General features: G+C 43.5%; 2 protein-coding genes across 3 annotated transcripts in view; one reads left to right on the plus strand and one right to left on the minus strand.

The window, feature by feature from the left end:
• Window positions 1-6,561, plus strand: part of COG5 (component of oligomeric golgi complex 5) — a 276,905-nt gene extending 270,344 nt beyond the window's left edge. Inside the window, exon 22 of the mRNA XM_026513363.4 lies at window positions 5,780-6,561. Within this exon, the coding sequence (XP_026369148.3) occupies window positions 5,780-5,894 (115 nt within the window). The 3' untranslated portion in view covers window positions 5,895-6,561. The remainder of the gene's footprint in view (window positions 1-5,779) is intronic.
• A 50-nt stretch (window positions 6,562-6,611) lies between these two features.
• HBP1 (HMG-box transcription factor 1) overlaps window positions 6,612-26,899 on the minus strand; it is a 28,405-nt gene continuing 8,117 nt past the window's right edge. For both annotated transcript variants that reach the window (XM_026503469.4, XM_048212892.2), the window contains exons 3-11: window positions 24,915-25,143; window positions 21,604-21,739; window positions 21,130-21,241; window positions 20,935-21,047; window positions 18,520-18,676; window positions 17,667-17,811; window positions 11,760-12,077; window positions 9,051-9,192; window positions 6,612-7,925 (exon numbers count right to left, since the gene is read on the minus strand). In XM_026503469.4, the coding sequence (XP_026359254.2) occupies window positions 7,908-7,925; window positions 9,051-9,192; window positions 11,760-12,077; window positions 17,667-17,811; window positions 18,520-18,676; window positions 20,935-21,047; window positions 21,130-21,241; window positions 21,604-21,739; window positions 24,915-25,143 (1,370 nt within the window). In that variant the 3' untranslated portion in view covers window positions 6,612-7,907. The remainder of the gene's footprint in view (window positions 7,926-9,050; window positions 9,193-11,759; window positions 12,078-17,666; window positions 17,812-18,519; window positions 18,677-20,934; window positions 21,048-21,129; window positions 21,242-21,603; window positions 21,740-24,914; window positions 25,144-26,899) is intronic.

Genomic DNA, 26,899 nt, shown 5'->3' on the forward strand with positions numbered 1-26,899 from the left:
GCCTCTGCCCCAGCTCGCTGCAGAGGGATGAGCTGGGTCCCCCAGACACGGAGGGACGGATGGGGCCAGCTGGGGCTCGACCGTGCTTGCACAGGAGAATCCTTTGTGTCCAGGCCACCCCCTCAGCCACCTCAAAATCTCCAGGGCGGGGACCTGGCGCCGGGATTTCCTAAAGCTTCCCGGCGCTTCTGCAGCCCGGCCAGGCTGAGACTCCACCGAAGGAAGCTGGGCGGGGCCGTTGAGAAACATGAGTGGGCGGCTTCTGGGAGCGACCCTGAGCCCGCATGGTCAGTGCCCAGAGCGGGGTGAGCCACTGGCCTCCGGCGTCTGTGTGGGTGACGAGCGGCCTCTCCCGATCCCCTGGCTTCTCTGCTTGTCTGCTGCTCTGCTCAGCTGTGAGCGTCTGGCCGAGAAGGGGGACCGGATGCCAGAGGCGCCTCCCATCAGTTCTTGGGACCCGTTAGAGCTGCCCTCGGAGGGACCTTGAGGGATGGAGGAGAGGCTCCGCCGGGGCTAACTCAGAGATTTGCGGTGTCCGTGTCGTGGTGGATTTTTTTTCGTGAGTCTCAAAGACTCCCTTAGCTGCAGCACACTGGGTAACAGGGTCTGGGCTCAGTTAACTGAACGGGGCTCATCGGTGTCTTCTTAGCAAGTTGGAATGAGTTCATCCACAACAGTTGTCCTGCTGTGGGCACATCGCAAATCTGTTTGCTTTTGCTTCTCTTGAAAATGCCTCCTGAGTGATTTCATCAGCAGTGCTGTTGCTGAGCCTATATTTAGCAGCTGAAAATCATGCTCAGAAATACTGTCATGCTTTTTAAATAAGGCCTGTCCATCACACACGTCTGATACCAGAACCTTCCAGCCCCGGGCAGAATGCTGAGCCCTCCCTGGGGGATTCCAAAACACCGTGCTCCTGCTACAGCCCAGGCTGTTGGCAAGGAGAGAAGCTTTGTCCTAGAGAATGTTCTTTCTTATCTATTATTGCAAAACTCATTTGGTCCCTGCGTGCTGAAGCACCACTAGATGAACTCCTTTCCCCTGTAGATAAACCCAGGGTGAGTACTGCTCTTTAAATGTCAGTACGTTTGTTCTGACCTTTGGGGGAGTCCCTGTCGTGTGCTCGTCTGTCCCCCCCAGCACAGTATGCTAAGTTGTCATAAATAGGCCAAGTCAGGAGACGCACTGCTGCTGCGTGAGTGGCAAACAATGAACTCTTCTGCCTGCCTCTTCCTTTTCGATACCAGATGTTTCTCTAGAGCGTGAATGGATACTAGTCACGATCATGTTAAAATCAGAGGAATCACTGACTCGTGGGCCAGGTGGTGTGAGTGGGAGCGAACTGGGGGTCCTCTGCCCCCACCAGGCAGGTGCTGCAGACGTGGGCGCCCTCGGGGGCAGGGCCGGCAGCCTGGGGGAGGGCCCAGGGCTCTGTGGGTGTTGAGTGAGTTTCCAGCAAAGCTGAGGACTGATTCCTCGACTCTGCACAAGCGGGGGGTCGGCCTCGAGCTCTCGAGCTGTGCCGCGGCGCAGCAGCTCTTCCCGTGCCCTTCCCCTCCTCTGCTCCTCCTTAGTCTGTTGGCCCAGAACGCCTTCACAGTGTCGGAAATGTTGACGAGCCCCGGTAGCCCATCGGTACTTTTTATCTGTTCAGTGACGGGACAGTTGCTGCCAGATGCGGCCGTGGACCCTCTGCCCTCCTGCCAGGGCCCACAGGCCGAGAACCATCCCAGCTCCTCGGCCCTTCTGCTGAGTGGCAGGATCCCCACTGGTGAGAGGAACATTTGCTCTCCCTTCCTGGTGTCCCTGTGGCACTAGATACTGCGGCCCGGGTGCCTGAGGCGGACGAGAGCGAGGACAGAGCCCGGGGGCAGTCAGGGGCTTCCTTGCCTGTGGAGGCATGTGGTAGATGTCTGCGCCATTTACAGGCTTCATACTCAGTGCCTGACAGAAATGAATTTTGTGTCCCATGAAAGCCTCCACTTGGCTGGTTTGTATCACACGGAGCGGTGTTGCCATGTCACCATCAACCCTTCTACTACTAATTGTGCAATTCCGGTACTACTTTTTTTTTTCCCAGTAAGGGTAACTTTAACAATCTGCTTATTTTGATGACAAACGAGACTTGAGACTAACTGTTACATAATGCTTGGCCTGACTTCCAAGAAAGCTCATGTTTTGCTCAAGCAAATGAAGTTATTTAATAATTGCTTGAAAATCTTGCTCTGATTTTATGTGGGAGGGTAGCTTTAATCTGTTTTTCTCCCTCTAGTTCTGATGGTGTTTTTCATGAATACCAAAAAACTAACCAAACTCATTTCTGAACTTTCTTCTGCATATTGTGTAGTTTACATAATGTCTTGTCCTTTTGAATGCAAATGAAAAGAAGTTGATATTTGTTCGTATTAGATAAAGTGGAGCTAATTCATTCACTACAGAGCACTGCAGTTTCTGAGAATTTCAGTGCAGTAATTTCTTAGCCTGCTGTATAGACCCCATTGTCTCAAAGATAGTCGGAGCCCTTAGGGATTTCTCTTCTGTGTATGAGTCTGCAGGGGCTACGTCTTGGGAGTGGGGTGATTGCCCAGGATGCCATAGCAACCTGAAAAGTATTACTAAAAGCAGCAAGATTTTTCATAAGGAAATCACTTCATGAAGGTTCAGCTCTGACATGAACTAAGGCGTCTCACGAAACATTATTTTCTGAGGGTTAAGTTCCATTCCTCACATCAGTGCTGCTTCTGTGAGTCCTACAGGCTCGTTTCTCCTTTATTTGCTTTCTTTTGCACTTTTGTCATTACTCCTCATTACTGTTCATCTTCCTGTATTTCTATTTCATTTTTAAAAATTCACCGATCATGCATTTGTCAGGCACTCTGTCCTGGGGCTGCATGAAGGAACAGAACAGCCCAGCCCTCCAAATGAAGTTACCTTCCTAAGAGGGCAGCTCCCCAGGGGCCGGGTACCGACCATGTAATGGGTACTTCCGTTCAGTGTAATAACCCGCATGCGAGAAACTGAGGCCGCCTGGAAGCCTGGTGGGGAGAACATTGTCTGAGCGCCTTAGGGGTCCGTAGATGTTCTAGAAGAGCGCAGGTGCTCCAGGGACAGTCTTTGAGTTCTCGTATCATGTAGTCCTCTTCCGGTTTGGCAGGGGAGCAGCCAGGCGCAGACTGGAGCGGGGATAGCACAGCTGGGGCGGGGGGGGGGGGGGGGGGGGGGGTAGTGCAGAGCCGCCTCCCCGCCGGGTTCCCCCAGCGCTGACGGACAGTCGTCCTGCTGGAGCAGAGCCTGGAGAGGCCCTCAGGAATCCCAGAACACAGGCTGAGAGGCCACGGCTCTGATGCCCAAGTCTTAGGCCTTTTCCACAAAGGCTCAGGACTCCGAGGGGGTTTCTTTTGTGCTGCCTGGAGTTGGAAGAGGCTCTGTCAAAAAGAAGGCATTAGAGCCGACCCTTAGTAAAGCGCTCTGCAGGGAAGATGGCACGGAAGCGCCTCCCAAAAATAAGGACAAGAACAGAACAGGGAAAGACCCAGAACGATGGGGCTCGGGAGGACCGAGAATCGGTGGGGGGGGAGGAGAAACGGTCCTTTTTGCAGCCCTGCCTTGTTAGGCAGAGACCTCTTGGTTCAGAGTGATGCTCCCCGCTCGCGGGGCCTCTCCCCGGCGGGCCTCTGGTCAGGCTGGGGTCACAGTGGGGGGACTGCTCTGCACGTGGGTAGGTAACACAAACAATGGAAACTAATGATTTGAAGGTCTTTAAGGCCACAGCAAACTATCTCGAACCCGGCAGCAGCGCAGGCAGGGTTCGGGGAGGTCACGATGAAGCTGGTGCTGGGTGGGTTACGAGTGTAGACACGGCCTCGCGGGGTAGCACGTGGCAGGTGCGGGCAGCAGACCTGCTCGCGGGGGCCGGGACCCCACCTCTGAGGTGGCGGGCACCGCAGGGCAGGATCAGACAGAAGCCAAGGGGAGAGGAAGGACTGGGGGGTGGAAATCTGTAAGCAAGATTAAAAGAGGACTTTGGAGACTTTGGGGAGAGGATGGGGCCCTTTGTTGAAATAGGGGATGGTGGGCAGAACACTACCCTGAAGGGTTACTCCCCCTAAGTTTCTTTACTTTTTTGATGACTTTTTTTATTTTTTAAATTTTGGTTTTTTTTTTTTAAAGACTTCTTATTTGAACGAGAGCGAGTTGGGGGAGGGGCAGAGAGAGAGGGAGAGAAGCACACTCTCCACTGAGCGCGGAGCCTGATGCAAGCAGGGCTCGATCCCACAACCAGGAGATCATGACCTGAGCCAAAATCAGGAGTCAGGCCTTTAACCAACTGAGCCACCCAGGTGCCTGCATAGACTTTTTTTGGTGCAGGTTTAGGCTCAGAGCATATTTGAGAAGGTACAGAGAGTTCCCATCCGCCCACAGCCCCGCATAAACAGCCTCCCCTGTTACTAGTGTCCCCCACGGTGGTCCCTGGTTACAGCTGATGAGTCCACCTTGCCCATCACGGCTCCCAGAGCCCCTAGTTTCCGTGGGGCTTCTCTGTCGGTGTCGTTCGTTCTCGGAGTTTGGAGTGCCCCGTTGCTGACAGGCGAGTTTGGAGGGGTACATGGGAGAAGTCAGATAATGCTGCCCAGAGCACAGACGGAAACGAGTCAGGAGGGAGGTCAGAGTGGACATAAGGCACCAGGGACTCCGTTCTGTGTCACAGCAGCGCCGTGAAGTGGCTGGCAGAGGGGAGGGCGCCCCAGAGTGGGGCGATAATCAATACGCCTGACCAGGGGCTCAGTGTGCGCGGTGTTTGGGAGCAAAAAATCCGGTTAAGAATTACATATTAGACTTGAGACTGAGTATGTGAGCTGAGTAATGGTGTTAATTTACATCTTCGTAGAAATGCTCTAATCTAATCTCAGTGTGAAACAAACAGGATTATGACAAAAATTTTATTGTTATACTTGGGGAGTAAATAGATCAATATTGAAAATCTTTTAACCATTCTTTTTAGCTCCAATTAAACATGACATAACAAGGAAGCAGATCATCTGGTTCAGAGATGAGAAAACTTTCCACGAAGCTCCAGATAGTAACTATTTTAGGCGGTGCAGGCCACATGGCCTCCCCCTTGCTGGGCCTCGTCTGGGGCTGTCGCGGAAAAGCCGCCGCAGACAGAGCTGGACAAGCTCCGCGCTGTTTGGCCTGTGGGGCTGGTTTGCTGACTCCCAGAGCGAATTCGGAACGTCGCAGTCGCAGTCGTAATTTGGACTGGCTGCTTAGCACATACTCTGCCGAGATTCAGACTACCTCCTTATCACAGAATTCGCGCACACTCAGCCCAGCTGCGATGGGTTCATACTGTCCTCAAACACAGGGGCGCTGAGGCACCGCGCAGGGTGAGTGCGTGCGCGGCCCCACGCCGCCGCGCTGCCGAGCCGGCCTTTCCGCGGTGCTGGGCTCCCCCTGGTGAGCTCTGCGGCAAAGCACAGGCGCCTGCAGCTCGTCGGAAGCCTTGACCAGGGAAGGGAAGGGAAACGGAGAACAATCCGAGGCCACAGCCTCTGACTGTGTGATTAGACCACGAAGTACAATGCAGACTGAACAGTGTTTCTGGATTTCCACAGTAACCGTGGTAACGCTACCAACAGATGTTTGAAGGCTGTCACTTTGTCACTTGTGAAACTGGACACAGCAATTCCAGAAATGGGGGCTGCTTTTATAGATTGGTACCCTCTAAGTGGTTTTATTTCATGTAATTTTTTGACATTGTTTTAATTTTTGTTTTCAGGGGAGCTCTGGAAGCGTATGTTCAATCGGTAAGAAGTAGAGAAGGCAAGGAATTTGCACCGGTTTATCCCATAATGGTTCAGCTGCTTCAAAAAGCTATGTCTACTGTTCAGTAACAGTGCGAAGTATTTCTTAATCTCACTTTTGCGCGAACCCAGTTCAAGGTTGGCAGTTAACCTGAGAAACATCTACTCTAAAAACCAGCTACCATCCACTATTTTAAGAATGTAACTGACCTATTTCCTGTTGATCTTCTGCTTACCTTTTAAGCCCCTCTCCCTTAAGTAGCGTAAAATGTCAAAATAGATTCATCACTACCTTCAAACTCTGTGGACCTGATTTTTCCAGAAAGGTATCCAATGGTTTTTATTTTCTTTCAGGCTTTTTTTTTTTTAAACAAGACTAGCTAAAATTTCTCTCCCATTTCATAAGATTCCCCCTCTGTGTACACACACACACACCCTAAGTTCCCATTGCTTTTTAAGGGATCTGATCAAGTTATAAATACCCTGCTGCTCTCAGTTAACCTTTGCCCTCACTAGGTAAGTGTGTAGCCCAGTGGCTTCCAAATTTGACTGCACATTAGAGTCACTGGTGGAAAGCTTTTGAAAATCCTGATGCCCGGTGTGCACCGGTAGGAGCCAGGCATTAGTGTTTAAAAACATCCCCGGGTGTTGTGAGTCCGGGAACCGCTGGTATCTCCCAAAGCTAAGACGTAGGGTCATATGTTGTTTAAGTAGGTCTTACTGTATCTTTAATAAAGACAGAGCAAGACTGTCTTTATACTGTGTGTCATTTTATTTAAAGCAGACTTTGGGGGCTGTTAACTTTGTAGCAGAGATGTCAAGCTAGAAACAATTTTGAGTCTACAGAGATCTTACACATAGATAATCTAGATCCTTGTTTTTCCATTGCCCATGAGCTGTCACTAACATTTTGTTTTTAATTTAATGTTTAAAAACCCCATCAGCAACTTAATATATTTTCCATGCCCTGCACCTGTGGTTCAGACTCAGACATAAAGTTCAGTCAAGTTCAATCAGCAGAAGTCAGAGATAAACAATTTTTTTCATTTTATTTGAAATAATATACAAGAATATAGTGTGCAAAATTTAGGGGCAACATCATGAAGAAGTGTAATGAACTGAAATCAATTTTACAGCTGTGATTCCTAACCAGAAACACCACTTGGTAAGTAACATGAAAAGCCATGATTGTAGCTCAGAGCAAAAGCAGCTGTCTTGCCCGTGTGTGCTCTCACCTCAGACAGCTGGAGGAAAAGTAAAGTGCACGTGTCGCACTGCAGTAAGTGCAAAGTCTGCCCCCACCATACACATAGGATGACAAACAAGATATTTAAGATATGTGGCTGAGGAGATACAGAACACAAAGTTAAAAAATACAATGGTGTCAACTGTTAATAGCACCATGACAGTGACTATAGCCCAATGCTATTAACTAACTTGACCTGGGCCCAGGCGAGGCCTCCGCCGAAGGCAGGGACGGGTGCTGCTGCCCGGCGTGCCCCGGGAGCCCTGCGGCAGGTGACTCGCCTGCTGGGCCGCCGACACCGTCCACCGGCCACGCGTTCCAGGAGCCTCGCGGCACCGGCCAGACTAGGAGCTCCCGGGTTTGGCACAGATGCTGGGCCACGCAGTGGTCGCGTAAGGAAAGGCCAGCTCCCGGTTCTGTTTCATTCCACTATGTGTACAATATGGATTAATAAGCAGTAAGGAGCCAATGTATAAACAGCAGTTACATATTTTTAAATTCCCCTTTTGTACAATTTAAAATAAAACATGTATACACTCTCCTCTCTTTCTACTGTACTTTAGCACCACAGGATATCAATTTTCAAGCCTATATTACCTGATAGACGTATATGAAGTTTGGAAGAAAAATAAGGCAATTTGGTTTACAATGTTGATAGTTTTAGCTTACTTAATGCTCTAACGGAGAAAGCAAATCCTCACTCGTATTATTAAATCATTTCAAGACTCAATGCTATCAGTATCTTATGGTCACACGAATTCAGGACAAATGGTGACACCTTGATCTTCTTAAGTCCCTCCGTCAACAGTCAGTGTTTGTTTATGCAACTACAGACTTAAGAACGTAAGCGTCCCGGCTTAATGTTGCTGCGAGCCCTGTGGAGAGAAAAGTAACACGGAAATGCTTACAAGTCAATATACGGTAATTCTACAAATGAAAGCTAAGATGGAAAATACAATGTTTACAAACTTACTATTTAAAAAAGATCACTTTCTCAGTTGGGATGATTTTTAATAGTGTGCTAACACCCAACAGCTCAAGCATCCAGAAAACGTATGAAAACGGTGAGAAGAGATGGTTAGGAAGAGCAGCAAAGAAAGGGGATCCAGGCCAAGTCCTGCCACACTCAAGTCTAAGGTAATAACTTCAAAAACCCGTCGAGCCACCTCTTCTACTGGAGTCTGACTACGGTCTACTTGTTTACAAGAAACTGCTGATAAAAGTAAGCGCTTGTGAACTGCGTGTTACTCTAAAAAGACACATGCACAGTCTACAGACTGAAGGTAAGGCATCCTTGGCCGGCCCTCCCACCGCAAAGGACTGATGTCTTCCCTTCATTTTTAAATGGTACTTCAAATTGAGCTCACTCTGTTCTATCATGTGACGTTTTCTTCAAAATTAATCTAAAAACATGATTTAAAAGTTGCCAACCTAGTAATGGAAACGTCCTAAGAATCCATTCCATCCAAGGTTGTGTTATTACGGCGTGAATTCATTCACAAAGTCTTCCTAGGCCTATTTCTTCTCCTTCCTGAGGTTTTTAATCTAGAAATTCTGTACAAATGTCAGAAGGCCCCACGAAGGCTAATGTGCCCCATCCTCCTAAGCCCCTGCCTGTTTAAGAAAAGAAAGGCTGCTGGGACATGTCACCCCAAGATTAGAAAGATCCTGTACCGTGCTACTGAGTTGGTTACACTGATCTTTAAACCCAACTAAAAATACTACCATTCCAAAATTATTTTTCCACGTCAACATTTCTGGAAAAACATTCTTAAGCATGCTGGACACTTCCACTTTCCACACTAAAAGAGTAAATGGCACTCCACAAAAAAAAAAAGCCTGCCTCACAGGATGGTGTAAAAACATAATTAGGCTGTGAATATAAAACGGCTGAGAAAGAGCCTCGATACCACCTTTACAAGGTTATAAGCACTGTTCCACACACCAGTACGGTTATGGGAAGAAATCAAGAGCTTTCTGAGTAACTAGATGAAACCTACTGAATTGGTTCTTTTCCTTTTCCAACAGTCAGGATTTAGGCGTTTTTGTTCTTCAGCCAAAGCCTTTGCTTCTAACGTATACATCCTTCTCTCTTCATTCTTCATTTTCTTCCACCTGTCCCCGAGGATCACGCTTATGGCTCTGTAAAATAAACACGCACACGTGCTGAAGGCCAGAATGTCTCGTAAGATGCGTGTCCAATGCTGCTACTTCAGGAAGAAACAGAAAGGTAAAAGAAAAAAAGACAAGAATCTTGTCCAACAGAGAGAAGGGAAAAGGTCAAGGCTATAGTAGTCATTTCCAGTAAAATCTCAAGTCCCATGGGCCCACTCATCATAACCTTGGCAGTTAAAGCCTCCTGGAATAGTGCCAATATTTCCAGTTGTCTGAGGACATCAAAATGGCTAAAACTTCAGTGTCCTACAGAGCTTAAAGAAAAAAATTAAGTATTTCAGAGAAATGGTTTAAATTACCATTGGCTCTATCCTGGTACATCGGTTTCTCAAAGAAGATAGCAAGGCAGGCGGTGTTCGCTATCAACAGCATAATGTATTAAAAGCTGTTGTTTGTGCTCATAACCCATCAAATGGTTATGGTCAAAGTTTCATTCATTCATGTAACCATAGTGAAAATGTGGTGGCATTAACTATGCGCACTGTACTGTTTCCCTCCTAAGACAACACCAAATAAATCCCAGGTGATCTCTGTACTTGAAGAAATTGGAAAAACTCAAAGGGAAAGAAGTCCAATTGGATAAAACACACCACGACAGAAATCTGAAGCTATTTCCTATTTATATTTGTTAATCTGCTCCCAAAACCAGTGTAAGTCTCATCCAGAACATGCGGACAGAAACCATTTTCCTTCTGTGAAGAGCTTTTAACCATTAACTCCATGACACTAAAGGTCACAAACGCTGCACAAAGTAATACGAGAGAGGTCAGTGCCTGACATGGAAGCTGGAGCTGAGCGTCCGAGCCTTAGAAGACCAGGAAGCACAACTCGACTGCGTAACAAGAAACTCAGTATGTAGTAAATACCTACATATGTGTATATTTATATTTTTTTTCAGTAAGTTGATGATGCAATTTAACAATGTACTGCATCTTCATTAAAATAAAACCCAGTTTTTACAGTCTCTGGGTTAAAGGTACCACATAACGGCTGACATATTTACCAGTTAAATCAGTAAGAAACATTTAGGTATCAATTCCCAAATCAGAGGTGCATTTGATTTGACAAGTTTCTCTTCTTAAAATGTAAATACTTAGAAGTTTAGCTCGTGAGAACAGACTGGTAGCTGCCAGAGGCTAGGGGTTGGGGGTGGACAAAAATGGGTGAAAGCAGTCAAAAGGTACAAACTTCCAGTTATACGATAAGTCGTGGGTCTGTAAGGTGCTGCACAGTGACCACAGCAGTACCGCTGTGCTGTGCATCTGAAAGCTGCAAAGAGTAGCTCTTAAAAGTTCTCATTACAAGACAAATGTGTAACTCTGCGGTGATTGATGGATGGTAACTCAACTTCCCATGGCAATGGTTTCACGGTATCTGGAGATGATATCAAGTCGTGATGCTGACCTGAAACTACGTCCACTCCCCTTCCCTATCAATTAAGCTCATGAGACATTCAAACTCGAGTTCAAAACTCAATTATTTTACGTGGATAATCATTTCATGTTTCTCATGATATCAAGAAAAAGAGTAGTTTTGATCGTCAGGGAACTGAGAAAACCGGAAAAAGTAATTTTACTACATGGAGAATTAGGGTGGTTTGAGAGGAAGTGAGCAGAGGACGCTCGCTAAGAAATGAGCTAAGAGGGGCGCCTGGGTGGCTCAGTGGTTAAGCGTCTGCCTTCGGCTCAAGGTCATGATCCCAGCATTCTGCGACCGAGAGCCCCGCATCAAGCTCCAGATCGGATCGAGCTCCGGATCGGGCTCCCTGCTCAGCGGGAAGCCTGCTTCTCCCTCTCCCACTCCCCCTGCTTGTGTTCCCTCTCTCGCTGCCTCTCTGTCAAATAAATCTTAAAAAAAAAAAAAAAAAGAAATGAGCTAAGAGTATAAGCAAACAGAGTAGAAAGGACTGGAGTCAGTTTTATCCCTGGGTTCTGAGGACACCTCTAAGTTTAGTCTTTGGCAGTTTATAATGATTTCTACATTTGTCAAAAGACTACAAATTGCCACTGCCTGCACATTCCGTAGTATGACACAGCTGTAAGGACATCCTTGGGATCTGACACAAACTTTTCTATAAAGACGGAACAGGCAGTTGTTAGAACTGTGACTTCCAACAGCAAACAACACTGACTACTTTAGAAGGCAGATCCTTAGGTAACCTAAATTCTCTCCAGGTAATATTTACCCATGACCCTAAAAATTCCACTTAAACTTTATAAAGTCAACCTAAGAAAATGAATTCAATAATAAAAGCTATGGGGGGGGGGGCGCTGGGGGGCTCAGTTGGTTAAGTGTCTGCCTTTGGCTCAGGTCATGATCCCGGAGTCCTGGGACTGAGCCCGACACCGGGCTCCCTGCTCAGCAGGGAGCCTACTTCTCCTCCCTCTGCTCCTCTCTCATGCTCTCTCACTCTCTTAAGTCAATAAAATCTTTAAATAATAAAAGCTACTGGAGGATAAGTTTACGTAACTATCCCAGCTCCTATGAAACTACACTGAAGTGTTAATTTTTAGAATCAGAAATACTCTTTTTACCTGTTATCTTTCCCTGGATACATCTGAGTATATTCAACTCTGTATTTTTTGGCAAAAAGCATGAAGGCATTCATTGGTCTTTTGCACTTGTTAGGAGAAGTGGCACTCACAGTCCCTGAGCTGTGGGTTTTGACAGCTTTCGCATACAAGGGATTGGAAGAGAGCTGTGATGATCCTGGTGAGCCACAGTTTTTACTGAGTCCAGATCTTGCAAAGTCTTGACCTCCAGGCCCTCCACAAGACAAAGATGCACGACGCTGACGAGCCATACTACTTAACACATAGACTGCAGAAGAATCCATAGGTGTGAAGTCATAGCTAAAAAAAAATTTATTAACATGGTTTTAATTCAGTCTGATTGATTTGTAAAAACAGGAATTACAAAAAAAAAAAAAAAACCTTAACATCTGATTGGAAATTTCAACATATATAATATTAACCAACCCTACTTTAACAACTTCACCATCACAGTTGCTTTTAAGCTGAAAGCTTGTATATGCAATAACTAAAATTATTTTTTTTAATCTGCAGAGAATACAAACGTTAAGAAGAAAACTTCAAGCCCCCCACAAAAATGTTATAATCCACACACTTTATTCAGAGCAAGTACCTCCTCCAGATCCCACGCAACCCACTTAATTACTACTTTAGATTTGCTTTCTGACAAATTTGATAATCTGATTTCTTGGCCTACAGAAGCCTAAATAAAGCTAGAAAGTTAAAATGGGAGTGGCAGGCATATACCAGGCCTAAGGACTCGCCGCTAGACAAGACAAAGTGTGGGGGAAGGACAGTCAAAAGTGGTTGAACACAGCTAAAGGAGCTTACAAGTTCCTGTTTGTTAAGGTCAAAAAGTCACGTATACATCCATCACCCCTAAAGGCCATCCACCTAGTAGAACACAACTTACTGACTAAAAAGTACAAACTCACACGGATCAGGCAAGGCCATATTTTGGTAAGTATATTCAGTTTACATGGGCATGGAAACAAGCTATCCATATTCTTTTTCCCAACAAGCTTGCTTAGCGAGGATCATTACCCTCTCTCTATATAAAGAAACACACCAAGAAAGGAACAAGTACAGTTCACCCAAGGCCCGACAGCTCCTAGATCCAGCCCCCGATCTGTCCACCTCCAAAGCCCTAGGTTTCCTCACCAAAACCACGGTGCTCCGCCTTGCCACTGGCTGACCTCAAGGTGAACAAACAGTAATCAGATTCACTGAAAATATTACCTCAAAAGCAGAGCTAATGTAGACAACAGCCTAACGATGACACCTGTCAAAAGATTTCTGTGGTTCTAAATGTGCTTATACCTTTTATCTTAACAGAAAACCTTTTATTCTAAATCTAGCCCCCATTCTCTCCCTGACACAGAAATTCTGGGAATCTGTCACAGCAGGTTGTATTAGCTACAAGAATAATAAGCATCTACCTAAAGGTAAAGCAATAGGAGATTATGAATTATTCCAGACAGGGATGGAGAGCGCGAAGTGCATGAGGCCCCTGCCATTCACTGCACATGATAAAAATGACTTCTACCAATTATCCACCACACAAGGTGTGGTTTTTTAAAGGTATTACATGAAATCAATGTAAATAGGACTCCAAAACCATCTAATCAATGCTCAGCAGCCAGGATAACGTCAAAGGAACAATTTTTGCTGTCCTCAAGGCCCGCCCATATATAATTTAGAAAAACAGCAAAATTAAGCATTATAAATGAACCTGACACAAAATTATTAATCTCCACCAAAAGAAGTACTTGATTACAATTTGAAATACCAAAAGATTACACACAATTCTGAGGCAAGCTCATGCACTACTGAAATTTGAGAACTCCACCATCTAGTGGTACGAATGGAGCCTACCCTCCATTTCCATTATGGGGACGACTTTAGTTTGACAAATTTAATCACAAAATTCTGGATTCTGCCGTGACGACAGCATTAAAACGTTACCCAGAACGTCTAGCAAAGCCTCCGGCCGCGCCACGCCCGCGTGCGCGCTCTCCCGCAGGCCCCGCCCCCGCCCCGCCCCCGCCCTCGGAAGGACCGCCCCGCCCGCCCGCACTAGCTTCCGCTCTTCAACACTCCACCACACGCTTACGTCTGTGAACCAGCTACTCCCTTTCATCCTCCCTTCAACATGATCCTCGCTTCACAGATTTTTGTTGAAGAGCCACAGAAGAGTGAATCGACTTACCCGCGCCTCCAGCCAGTCGACGGCACGGCTAGGAGCCAGTGCGGCGCTCCCGCTGCAGAGCTCAGCTGCCCCGCGGCCCACACGCAGCACACCCCCCACCGCACCACACACGTGCACTAGCCCCTGCCCTCTCTGGACCGGAAGCCAAGAGGCAGGCCCGTGTCTTCCAAGATCTTAAATCCCCACACCCGGCACATACACCAGGCTCTCAAATATTTGATGACTAACTGAAAAGGTAAAAAAAATAATAATAAACGGCTGGAGAACATAATGTAAAATTTTACTTGGGTTTAACCCCACCTCTTCCACTTACTAGCAGCAGAACTGGGGCAGGTTCAATAAACCACGTACCTCCGTTAACATCGCTCTAAATTGAACGTAACACAGACCGTATAGCTTTGCTGAGCTGACAGAACAGCGTCTACAAAACTCAGGGCAGAGCGTGGCGCGCAGCAGGCGTTCACTGGGGCACCGGGGTACCTACTGTCACTGCAGCAGGAGCCCTGATGGGCGAACAGAGCCCTAAACCTAGAATGCTCAGATGATACAGACCGGAAACCTGGTTCTGATACTAATGGCTGTTTGAGTTCTACCCGCCCCGCGCCCCCACCTCTGGTAAAGGGAAGGTGTCATCTCATCGGGTAGGGAAGATGGACCTCCGGTGACACGTGTACAGCACCGGGGATACGATGGGCACCCGGTAAGTTTGTTAAACTCTATCACTCAAACAGAAATGCCAACTTCAGAGAGTCAGAAGTGACTGGCTGAAAACCGCCCAATGCCTAGGAGACCGGCCTCCGTTGTGTGTCTCAAATGGGCTTCTCCAAATCATGCTCTCACTTAGAAGCTTCCTTTCCACAAGTGAACTGGAAATGGTGTTCGAGAGCTCATCTACGGCAGACCTCTGGTCCTTACCAAGCTAAAATCTGCTCAAATGTCCTTCTCGGTACAGCATGACCCCAAATCCCCAAACAATCCCTGAAATTTACTCTGGGGTTCCCTCTCAGACAAGTGTTTCTTCTTCCTGCCCTTCGTTCCCTTCTTATGCCAGGCAAGCACCTTCCCTTAATCCACCAAGTTATAATCTAAGCCACTGCGAAAACGTAGGCAACTTCGTGCTTCTCAACTTTGTCATGGTTTCTCCTGGATGAAACTGCCCATTTTCCACTCCTTTATGAGATGAAAGGAGGCTGTTGCTGTCACTCCACAGGAAAATGAAACCAACGTCTAAGGTCACCTCAGGAGTGACTTATTCAGTGGGACCACATGATGGGAACCTACCATCTTGCAAAAGGGGGAATTAGGTAGCCTAGTGTTCCTTTTTGCTTAAAGGTTTTCACTAAGCAACACCTGATAGATTAAAAAATGTATGTAACTTTTATGTTATAAAGTGTACAAATGAGTAAACCCACAACCTAATTAAGAAATAAAATATTTCTATCACTAAAGTTCCACATTTGCCACCCCCCCGAGAAAACCACTCTCCTGAATGGTTTATCTTCCCCTTACTTTTTCCAATGTTATTATAAAAATAATAAATTATTCATAAACACATTAAACACTATAGAAGCATTAATTATGTTAATATGTCAACTGTATCAATACGTAATATGTAAAAGTTTTGTTACACAGCAAAGAGTTAACACGACAGGCCAGACTGCTCTCCTTTTGAGGACATCCGTCCAAGGTTGGCCCTCGACTAGCATCTGGAATTAGGATTTCAAGGAGAGTTCTCATCATTCCATAACTGGTAAGAGCGGCTCATTATGCCTAAACTGTGCGTACAAACAACATGGTTCACCCTAAACACCTGCTTTCCTTTTGAAAGTTTGGGATTTGGGTACATGCAAGGCAGAGGCAGCCTAAGTGACCAGCTCCCAGTAAAACCCTGGCGCTGAGCGTCCAGCAGCTTCCCTAGCTGACACCCAGTCACACCTGTTGTTAGCACTCGCTGCTCAAAGAGAAAAGCGTGCACTGTGTTACTCCACTGGGACACGAGTCCTAGAAGCCTGGCTTCCTCCAGACTTCACCCCACATGCCTTTCCTTTTCGTGATTTTGCTTTGTATCCCTTCGCTGTAAGAAATCTTAGGCATGAGTGTGACTACAAACTAAACCCTGTGAGTGGTCCTACTACATCGCTGAACCCCTAGTATAACCATATAATGTGTATTATATATACTACGTAAAAATTACATAAATGTAATTAGATTTTTAATTTTGTTAGATACATTTCAAAGAACATCTGATTCCATAAAAAATGGAATGATACTGTATATTTCTGAGACTAATTTTACTTAACGTTATTTCTAAAACTGATCCATGTTTTACAATGTACGGCTAAGGCTCATTCATCTTCCACTTATCAAAAGAATTCCATCATGTGATTATATCACAATCTACGTACTCACTCTGCAGCTGATGAATACTGCATTGTTTCCATGCTTTTGCTATCTTGAGCAACACAGCAACGACCTTACTTACATATCTCCTGATGCGTGTCTATGAGAATTTGCTTCTCTAGGGTACACATACTTCTCCAGGTACAACTATTACAGATACTCAGTGTTATAAAATAAAGCCAAATTATCTTCCAAAGTTTTTCTATCTCTAGAATAATTCTCACCGAACTGTGAGAGGAGGTATCACTGACCTCTCACCCTACGAATGTTTAGAGTATCAGATCTTCAAACTGTCTCACTTCTCTATACTTTTTAGAAGCACAGTATATGTGTGGCATGTAATCAAATAGCTTTTAGATTCCAATCTGCAGATGTGGACCGAGCGTATAACCTGTGCTGGCTGCTTTTTTAAGACAAGAGCCTCACATATCTTTCTGAAATAAAAATATACTATTAACATTGTTTTATTATATTAAAATGAATGAAATAAAACCTACAGGCCAGCAGGAATTCTGAACTACTTAATGCCTATGAATTTAATAATTACCTAAAAGAAAAAAATGAGTCTTAAAGTCCCAGATACCCGCACACAGACTTTCTCTGGATAATTCCTAGGCGTAGGGAACCAACGACCCCACTGTGCCCAGGCCTGCAGGGCCTCCAAGGCTGTGGGCCTTTCAGTGTTAAAACCAGAAAAGTTGCACACAAACGGAGACACTTGATCAGATCAGCCCTCTTGAGCGTCAGGACACATGGGGACTTATTCTGTTCTCAGGAAAAATCACTTCCCTAAGATTTTCCAAATGTCAATTTTTTGCTATTTTTACTATCTGTTAATTCATGCAACTAATGCCCTTGATTGAAATAAATATTAAACAGTTAAGGACAGACATGAAAGGGTAACAACTAACTACAAAAAAAAAAAAAACAAAAAAACACACTATTAGGAGACCTGTGGCCTGGTGAAAACAGCTGGTGGGACACAGCAATTTTTTATAACTATCAACACTCATCTCTGTTGTTCTTGGTCACATAACATACGGTATTTTTCCTAATCTAATACCAAATGTTTTATGAACTCGAGTTTTCCTATACGATTACTCTGTGAAAAGCTCCCCTTGAGCTATTATTTTACACTAATTACCTAGTATTTTTTTCATTTAATCATGTACATACTTCCTCTAAGCAGTCCTTTTTTAATTCTCAAATCTTTTAGGTTTAACCTCCTAAATATCTGATTTAGCAATCATTACAGAGATTAAAGGTAAACATTAACAGAAAAAAAAAAAAAACAATATTACCTTTTAAATGTATCAAAAACACCTGAATCATCAAAATTAATGGCATCGGGGTGTCCAGGAGGTAGACATACATCACCAATATGAATTTCGCAACACGGAATGCCATGCTGCACCACAGTCAAGCTTGGATAAAATGACGACCAACCTAAAATCAAATCAAACAGCTGTTACATAAAGGATGGGCATGGATAGAAGGGACCTAATTATTTATTCTATGATATATCTATCACTTCTGAGCCTTAAAAATAAAAAGTTATTAGTTAAGTCCCAGCAGATTTTTAACATGTCCTGTATCTTTGCCATAAAGCAAGTACAAGTATTTTCTTCAAGCAATGCAAAAGCTCTCCAAAACTAGTTTAATTCAGCATTTTATTAATATACAGATTCTATCAATCGGCACTTCTAGCAATTTACAAGATAGTAAGTGATAGGTGATGATGACTGAGACCATGAAATAGCCTTTAAATGATTATTTTTAACACGGTTTTACTATAACAGATCTCGGGAAAGTGACTGTGATATATAGCATTTTTGGTAACCCTAAACCAAAATGCAATTACCAGAATATTCCATTCCCCAAACTATACCAAGATAACAGAGAGCTGCTTATACAGTGTGCTACTCAAGGCTAAGAGTTCCTACACTCGGGAGGCACAGCCCCGCCGGACTCCAGCTAAAATGCATACCCATCAGTAGGTATAAGGCACTTCCTACGGTAGTTCTCTGTAGTTTGAAGAAGTTCACCCTTCGAGGTTTTTTTCCTTAATCATCAAAGAATTATGCCACAAGACATAGTTATAGATTTAAGAAGCTTTCTTTAAAAAATTACTATAAATTCAAATTGAAGCCCTACCTTTATTTTTAACATAGAAAGGGTGGTCCAGCTTACACTCTACAGTAAGTAAGCCATCTTCCACTGTACCAGGATCAAAAGTCAACTTCAGTACAGACTCGCCAAATGATACACTTTCTTCATGTGATAACAACTTTAGACCATCAGAACCATAGCCCTGAAAATACATGCATAGAGTGAACAAACAGGCAATGTTTAATTCAACACACAATGAAGTTCCTATTACCTGTAAGACTTTGTGGAAAAGGTAATAAACAAGACAGGATCCCTGTCTTTAAGATCCTTGCTTTCCACCCCGTGGTGAAGAAAGGCACATGTATAAATCACTACAATGTAAAGCAGACTGGAATTAGCACTTTAATCAAAGTGTAAACGATGCTAATGGACTTTAATGAAGAAGATATAAACTCTAAGAGAGACCAGGAAGGGTTTTCAGTTCCCACTGGACCTGGAATTTAAAGGAACGAAACCCGGAAAGTAGAAGAACATGCCTCAACGCCAGGAACAGTTGAAACCAGTGACTTCTCTGGACACTGCTGAGTATTTGCTAAAAATACAGGGAGTTCGGAGGTGAGGCAAAGAAGCCTGAAAAGGAGGGACCAGTTAGTAAGTTGAGGAGTCTTAACGACGGGGGAAATCCTCAAACCTTCCTTTGAGAGGGTACTGCAAGTCAATGAAACTATTTTACTAACAACTGTCAATTTTAAGAAGATGATAAAGTCTGCAGAATAAAAGGTGACTCTGGTATTCAATTTCTGTGAAGACATGAGGAAAGAAACCCACTAGTCTTAAATTGACAAGTGCTGTGGTGGCAGAACCGGGCGAAATTTAAATTCAACCAATATCTATTGAGCAGTCAGCAAATGCCAAGTGCGAGGTTCTGAAACACATTAACTATACAGAATCCCTACCCTTAAAGTCACAGAAAAACCAAGGAGACCGACACACCACCAGCGAGCTCGAGTGCACAACCGTTCCTCCACTATCGCACGAAAGAAGTGGCGAAGGAGAGAGAAGGGGAGCTGCAAAGCATCTTTAGGGAAACAGAACTGATCCACTAACTAGGAAGGGAGAGGGGAAGAGTGAACTTCTTGGTTTTTAATCTGCCAATCAAGAAGGTTAATATCTTTAAAAGAAGGGAAAGAAAGTAGGCCGGGAAGGGGAAGAAAAAGGTGGGTCCAGTCTCAGTTATACTAACAAGCTGAGCATAAAGAATGGGTTGATCTCCACTCCCAGATGTCCAACATGCAGGGGAAGGCCACAGCCATATATTTGTAAACGAAATTACAGAATCTTCTCACTCTTAGAGCTACAAGATCTCCAAACGAATCTAATCCCATTTTACCTATGTCAGGAAGCCAATACATAGCGGGTCAACAATCTGCCCAACATCAGTCACACAGGGAGTTGCTGAAGAACGAGAAACAGAGCCCATGTCTCCTGCGTCCAAGACCGGAGAGCCATCCACATGCCCACCAAGGACCTGCTGCTGACCGTACAGGCAGACAGGACATGGTGAAGACAGTGCCAATGGGCAGAACCTTCTCTCACACTCAACACCATGGACAGACAAGCCACCAGTCACAGAGACAGAAACAACAGAGACCTGGAGCCCTGCCACACTGCACAAATCAAGAGAAGATGACTCACTGTGTCAAATGTAGCAAAGATGTCAAACAAAGCAAGAAGTCTCCGTAGAAATCAGAATGAAGCTAGTAACCTCTGAGACAATTTGACCAGAATGGCAGAGGCCAAAGTCAGACTATAAATGAAGAGTAACAGTAAGAGGGGGAAACTGAAGGCAGTTGAGTCAGGACTATTTCTCTCTAGACTCAACAGTAAGTAACAGCAGGATCAAAACTGCAATTTTAAACAAGCACCCTTCACATGCCCAACTTCTCTGCCTCCAGTGGAGACGGAAAAATTCAAGATTTCAAACATTAAGATTTCAAAGATAGCAGCTGACATTTCTCCTACCTACTGCTGCCACCTACTGCTTTTGCTTATCAGCTTTAAAAAAATGCCAGTATTTTATCGGGTTACTTAAAAAGTAACTTAATATAATCAACTCTCAATTTTCCATTTGGGAATTAACCACTTTGTAGATTACCTAAGAAAAAGCCTTGGTTCACTTGTTCATTTTATTTTAAATGCCAGTTTAGTTTCCCCAACATAAAACGTAAAGAGCTAAGAAACACATCTTGTTCCCATCTAAGAAAGCATAATTACAAAGGTAAACGTGAAGTCACTGCCGCTCTCCATCTGGCTAAGCCGTAATACAGTCACAAAATCTCTACCTAAAATGTGAGATGTCACTTAAGTATGAAAGTAAATGGAGAATACTCCTACAGATTAATAATAAGCCTAGGTTTCCTTTTGAAAGATTTGGAAAAGTTTTATGAATTTTATATCAACCTTGTGAGTGCCCACTTGGAGATCTTCCTCATTATCACAGCCTTCGGTTCTAGCAAAATCTTCAACGTCCTGCCATTCCTTGTTGCTTCCCTTATGAAAGCACAGTCGTGTGCCTAAAGTTTAAAAAATATATATATTAGCTATGTGCCTAGCGTGCTACACAAGTCAGCTGTAAAAATTCAAGCATACTTTCACCTTTCAGAAAACAGTGCCAAGCAGTTGAAGGCCAGGAATTGCACCAGCCCAAATCATCATCATCGGAGAGGGAGGACATGCAGAAAATGCCAGATTCTGACTCACTATTTGCCTATGGAGAAAAACATCAGAGACTTTTTGATTTTGTAACATATTTTGTTAATATCTGCCTTTTGTCTCAAAGCTTCCAGCTCTCTCTCTCTCCTCCTGAGTAGATAACTTAAACACTGTAAACGTAGGGAAAAATATGCCTTTGAAATCTGTTTCTGGAGGTTTTAGTTCAATATGTGTTCCCACTGGTAACAAACATGCCTAACAGTTTCTAGAGCTGTACATAAAATCGAATCCAGATCACCAGAACGAGACAATTTCCCAGCTGTATGTGCTTCAGAAGTACTTCTGAGAAAAGGAAAGTTAACATATTTCAACGGTTGTGCAAACTTCTTAACAGTTTATGCTCATGAATATACTCACCCTTTCGTGTCTGACTGGTGTTTCCTCCTTCCAGTGATGAGGGAAGGCTGGCTCGCTCTTAGAAGAGGACACGGGTGGAGGGCGTGCATAGGAATGTAAACTTTTGCTAGTAGCTATGATGTGTACAGGAGATGATCTAAAATATTAAGGAAACAGTTTTAACCATAAAGCAGAGGTCCTTACACAGATCTTTCCTTTTGATGAAAAGAACTTCATATTCCTAATACCAACTTATCACATATAAGATACCTATGGAAAACACTAGTAAGGGGACATCAAGATTTCACTCGTAGTACGCTATTCCTTCTTACGCAAGCCTTCTTCACACATGGTAAATACCGTTTTTTTCATATTTATCCATGCTATTTTAAAAGTCCAAATTATTTGTTCCTTTATTCAGACATTTTTGTATCAATAAGTACATAAAACGTGCATATCCTCACTCATGAAGGATCATGTGCAGGGCTCCCTGTCCATTTCTCTCTTCTACTTTGACTCAGTCGGTATGACCAGGGCATCTAAGTTGAACATGTCCAACACAGAACCCTCTATCTACCAACCCGTCATCACTCGGCAGATAAAATGAACTACCTGAAGCTAAAATGTTTAAACTTATTATAGCAGAAAGCAGCCTATTTGCAACTTCTTGTAACTGGACACTATTTCTTGTTTTCTGATACAAACTTATTGAAAAGCATCTACTCATAAGGCTAGTTATTTCCCCCCCGGATCACCTTAAAGAAAGGTCAACGCTTCCTGGGAGGGGTAGCAGTCAGCAGCATGCCCAGCCAGGGTGAGCACCACCACACGCTGAACTCAGGAGTTCAGAAAGCAAGACAGAGGAAGACTGTAGCCTCTAGGAGACCAACCCGCCCGAAAGGTTCCACATCAGGACAATTCTCTGAGGTGCCAAACAGGAAGGGATCTGGGCCATAACAGAGCCAAGTATATGCATGTCTGTACTAATCCTCTTAGTTGGCAAAGGAGGAGGGACATCTCACTTTCCAGTTCTTCCCTTATTCCCTGGGAAATTTTATTAGCCCCTCAATTTTTATTTTATCCTCATTAACACTTTTTCATTATCCCTTTGCATTAGTTACTATTTGATAAGGGTCTATAAAACTATGCTTTCATGTTCATATCACCTCTTAAATAAAAACCTGTCAGGGTGCCTTGGATGGCTTAGTAGGTTAAGCATCTTTTTTTTTTTTTTAAAGATTTATTTATTTGACAGAGAGAGAGAGAGAGAGAGAGACAGCCAGCAAGAGAGAGAACACAAGCAGGGGGAGTGGAAGAGGAAGAAGCAGGCTCCCAGCAGAGGAGCCCGATGCAGGGCTCGATCCCAGGACCCTGGGATCATGCCCTGAGCTGAAGGCAGACGCTTAATGACTGAGCCACCCAGGCACCCCAAGGGTCTGCTTTCAACTCAGGTCATGATCTCAGGGTCCTGGGATCAAGCTCACTGCCTGCCGCTCCCCCTGCCTGTGCTCTCTGTCAAATAAATAAAATCAAATCTTAAAAAAAAAAACAAAAAAAAAACACCTCAAATTTCAAAGCATTTTATTAGCACACTCTCCAATCAATTTTGGATTTCAAAATACAAATACTATTTCTTCTTTGCCCCACTGCTTCCTTTTATTAAACACTTAGATCTTTATGATATTAGAGAATGGCCAAACTGCTAAACTTCCTTAAGTAATCCCTGCCTTCAGGACTAATAAAAGAAATTGGGGTTTATTAGTTCTTCTGTTGAACCATTTAAGGAGAAGTAACAACACAATATTCTAAAATGTATATGGCCTACATGTTTTGTAAAAATTAACATGCCAAACGTGTCTGAAACACCAACACCATCGGTCTCTTCATTCCTCTCCCTATGCAGGGGTAATGTAAATGGTACCTGTCCTCAACTCCCTGGTACTGTACAGTTACGGACTTCAGACATCCAAAGCTCACTAACTCACACCGTTTAACACGTTACAAGGAACTACATGAACAGGCAGGCACTGACAGTGTTAGAAGGCAGGCGAGACAGCAGAGCGTGACTCTTGGTCTTGTTCCCTAGGAAGAAGGGAGGCACAGAAAATGCTGCAGAGAATAAGTTTGTATCTTTAAGGAGATACTCCTTTACTTATGTTTTTATTTATACTGATTATCTTCTGAGGGGTTTACTCAACTTTCCATGAGCTACATTATTAATTCTCTTAAGTTTGCTGTTTAGAAAAAAAAAAAAAAAGCGTTATCACTAAACTAGGAAAAAGAAAGTCCAATGGGAAAATCAGGGTTTGTTTTTTTTAATTACAAACAAATTTTTAGCTTTTTGACTATTTTTTTCTTTCTGGGAAATTCTTCATGGAATTAAACTGAAAAATTTAGTTAACTAAATTGAATTTGCCCTAATCAAGACCAAGATCCCACTGAACAGAAGAAAAACAATACAATTTAACGGGTTGCAAGAAAACCAGGGATTCACACATGAAAAGTTTATTTTTTAGCGAAGTATTACATTAAGTTAGAAGCACTACCAAAATTCAGTTATTCCTGTATCATCTCGTGTGGACTATGGTCTGTCTACCCATGCGAGTACAAATCTGCTTCTCTCCCCTACAAACTATCATATTTACCTAGGTATTTTTACATAGATAATTTTCTAATTTTAGGGATAATTAATGAAACATTATCCAGTTAGGTCTCTCTAGGAATTTTAGTTTGAAACTTCCATAATTTCATAGCACAACAACTCATTTGTGGAAATTCTGGTCTCGGTATATGAAATAGTGGTTTTTACCAATGGGAGTCCACTTCTATGAAGTTCTAGATTTTAACATTAGCAATTATAGTTTTCACCAACAGGTAAATAAAATAAGGTCACATACATTGTGGAAGAAAATAAACCTAGACCAAAAAGAACCAAACACAAGGTTGTTAAGATTTTAAAATAAAATGTTTATTATAACTATGGTTTTTCAGACAAGTATAATTTTCATTTCTATAAGCATAAGTAGTATAATAAAAGTATTTCTTGGTCTGGTTTATTTTTTGATGACTTTAATACACTTACAAATATTTATGACTCTGTGGCTCTCTTACCACTTTTACCTATTTCTCAAAGTATGAAATCATGATACTAGCTGAAATAGCTCTATCATTATAGAACAAAGAACTTAATTCTTCATGACTTTACTTAAATTCTAATTTCAGTAAACCATTCATTAGATGGTTAATAGCATTATTACTTTTAAAACTAGAAAAAAAAAAGTAGCTCTCTGTAATGACAGAAGTTTTCATAAAAATATAACCACTGTTCCCACCTGTTGTAGAACGAGCACTGCATAAGCGGACTCTGTGGGCTGGTGGCGATATTTGCTAATTCTGTTAGCCAATCCACCTCATTTTCACCGTAAGTATTTTCTGATATGTCTGAGGTATTTTGGTTCCAAGATGGTCTTGGATATTCTTGATGTGAAACATCTGTACTTAGCTGGTATATGGCAGATTGGGTAGGATCACTCTGAACAGCCTGAAGTTCAGGAAGGTCATCTGCAAATAAATACACTCAAAATTATAGAAAGGAAATTGCTAATACAGGGAATAATGTTATAATTACAGCTGGAAATCTAGCTAATTAATTCTCTTAGAAGTATAAATTTGCAATATTTTCTTGAATTAACAAGTTTCAATCTAAAAAATGATAACTTCCACATTCAAGGGTCAACAGAGCCAGATGGGAAACAGACCAAACGGATATAAATGTACTAATGACTTGAATTACCATACCTCTTCCCAGACCACAAAAAGTTTGTATTTGTGTTTTCTGACTTTTTTTTTTTTTATAGTTCACCTGGGATTAGTCCATATACCACCAAGACATTTTTAGGTTAACATGTTAATGAGGAAAAAGGCATTTTATGCATACACATATGTACTTACTCCCATACTTTATTACCCTGTTATAGAAGATTACTGCAATAATGAGAACAATTTTTAAAGATGAGATCAACAGGTCATATTATAAAGTTTTAGGTACTACGTATTCAACTTAATCTATGCTAAATTATCTCTTCTGACTGAGAAATTCGAAACTCAATTTTAACTGTTGATCATGTTTTCTTAAAGGTGTGTTCCCAAGCCTCAAGTACACACCATAGCTATGAACACTAAGGAAGACTGAATCCTAAAAAAGAAATTAATAAAAAAGAAAAAGGAGAGGAGAAAAAGAATCTTACAGGCCTTAAAAATACTTTATGAAACACACCTACAAGAAACCACAGATCCACTGGGTCCCTTCAATATTAAGTCAGGAAATTCTAGCCTTGGGAGTCCTGGTCAACTGTTACTCTAAAAGTACAGACACAGAATTCCTATTCAAGGAAATATGTCAGAACAGCCTATTAAAACTGAAATGTCTTACTTAACAAGTATTAATTCAGGATATCCACTCAGAAAACGGACTAGAAGCCATCCCCCTTTCACTGAGCAGCTGAAAAACATCACAGCAACTTAAGCAAACTCCACCCTGTAATTCTCGAGCTGGCGTAGCTATCCCCCTTCCCTCACTGCTGACAACCTTCTTGGACCAGCACTTCGTTAGTTACCGTATGGAAAAGATTCATTTGTCTTTCAAGCTCAGGAAATTAACTGCTTTTAAATCCAAGCAGCGAGGAGTGATGTGAGAGTTTTTGCCACCCTCCCCCCAACTTCCTCAGTTCCTCCTGAAACTGGTGGACTGGTGGAGAATCAACCACCCGAATAAATGGGCGTCCCGTGCTCAATGGCACCCACCACGCAGTGACTCGCGGGGTCCAACAACCCGTTGGCATTCAAGCAGGAAATGTCCCAAGACCTGCACTATCTCCAAATTCCCAAAGAAAACGGCAGCATGCAGTCTCCTCCATCCTATCATTCATAAAGGGAGGATAATCACGGCTTCTCGAGGGTTTGTGAACATTCCAGCAAGCTGCGCATTAAACGCAGACAGAGCCAAGCTGAAAAGCAGGGCCGTAAGCCCAGGTCACTCACCGGCTGCTGACTCCACCAACCTCCTAGCAATACAAGTCCAAGTCCTAGCATCACAAACCCACACAGTTCTACCAGCCACACATCCCAGGGGCCGCTCGGCAGCAATGACGACCATAAATGTCAGATCCTCCAGTTTCAAGGGTCCGCTGTAACTTGCCCGTCACAGCCACAAACTGGCCACGGCGGGCCGAGCATAATGTACTAAGCTCAGCGGCAGGTTTCAAAAGTCACATGAGCCACACGCAGGATTTTCCCAAGGTGTTTAACTGCCCGACCT

Source organism: Ursus arctos, unplaced genomic scaffold (assembly GCF_023065955.2).
Source record: "Ursus arctos isolate Adak ecotype North America unplaced genomic scaffold, UrsArc2.0 scaffold_3, whole genome shotgun sequence".
In the NCBI taxonomy this organism is placed as follows: domain Eukaryota; kingdom Metazoa; phylum Chordata; class Mammalia; order Carnivora; family Ursidae; genus Ursus; species Ursus arctos.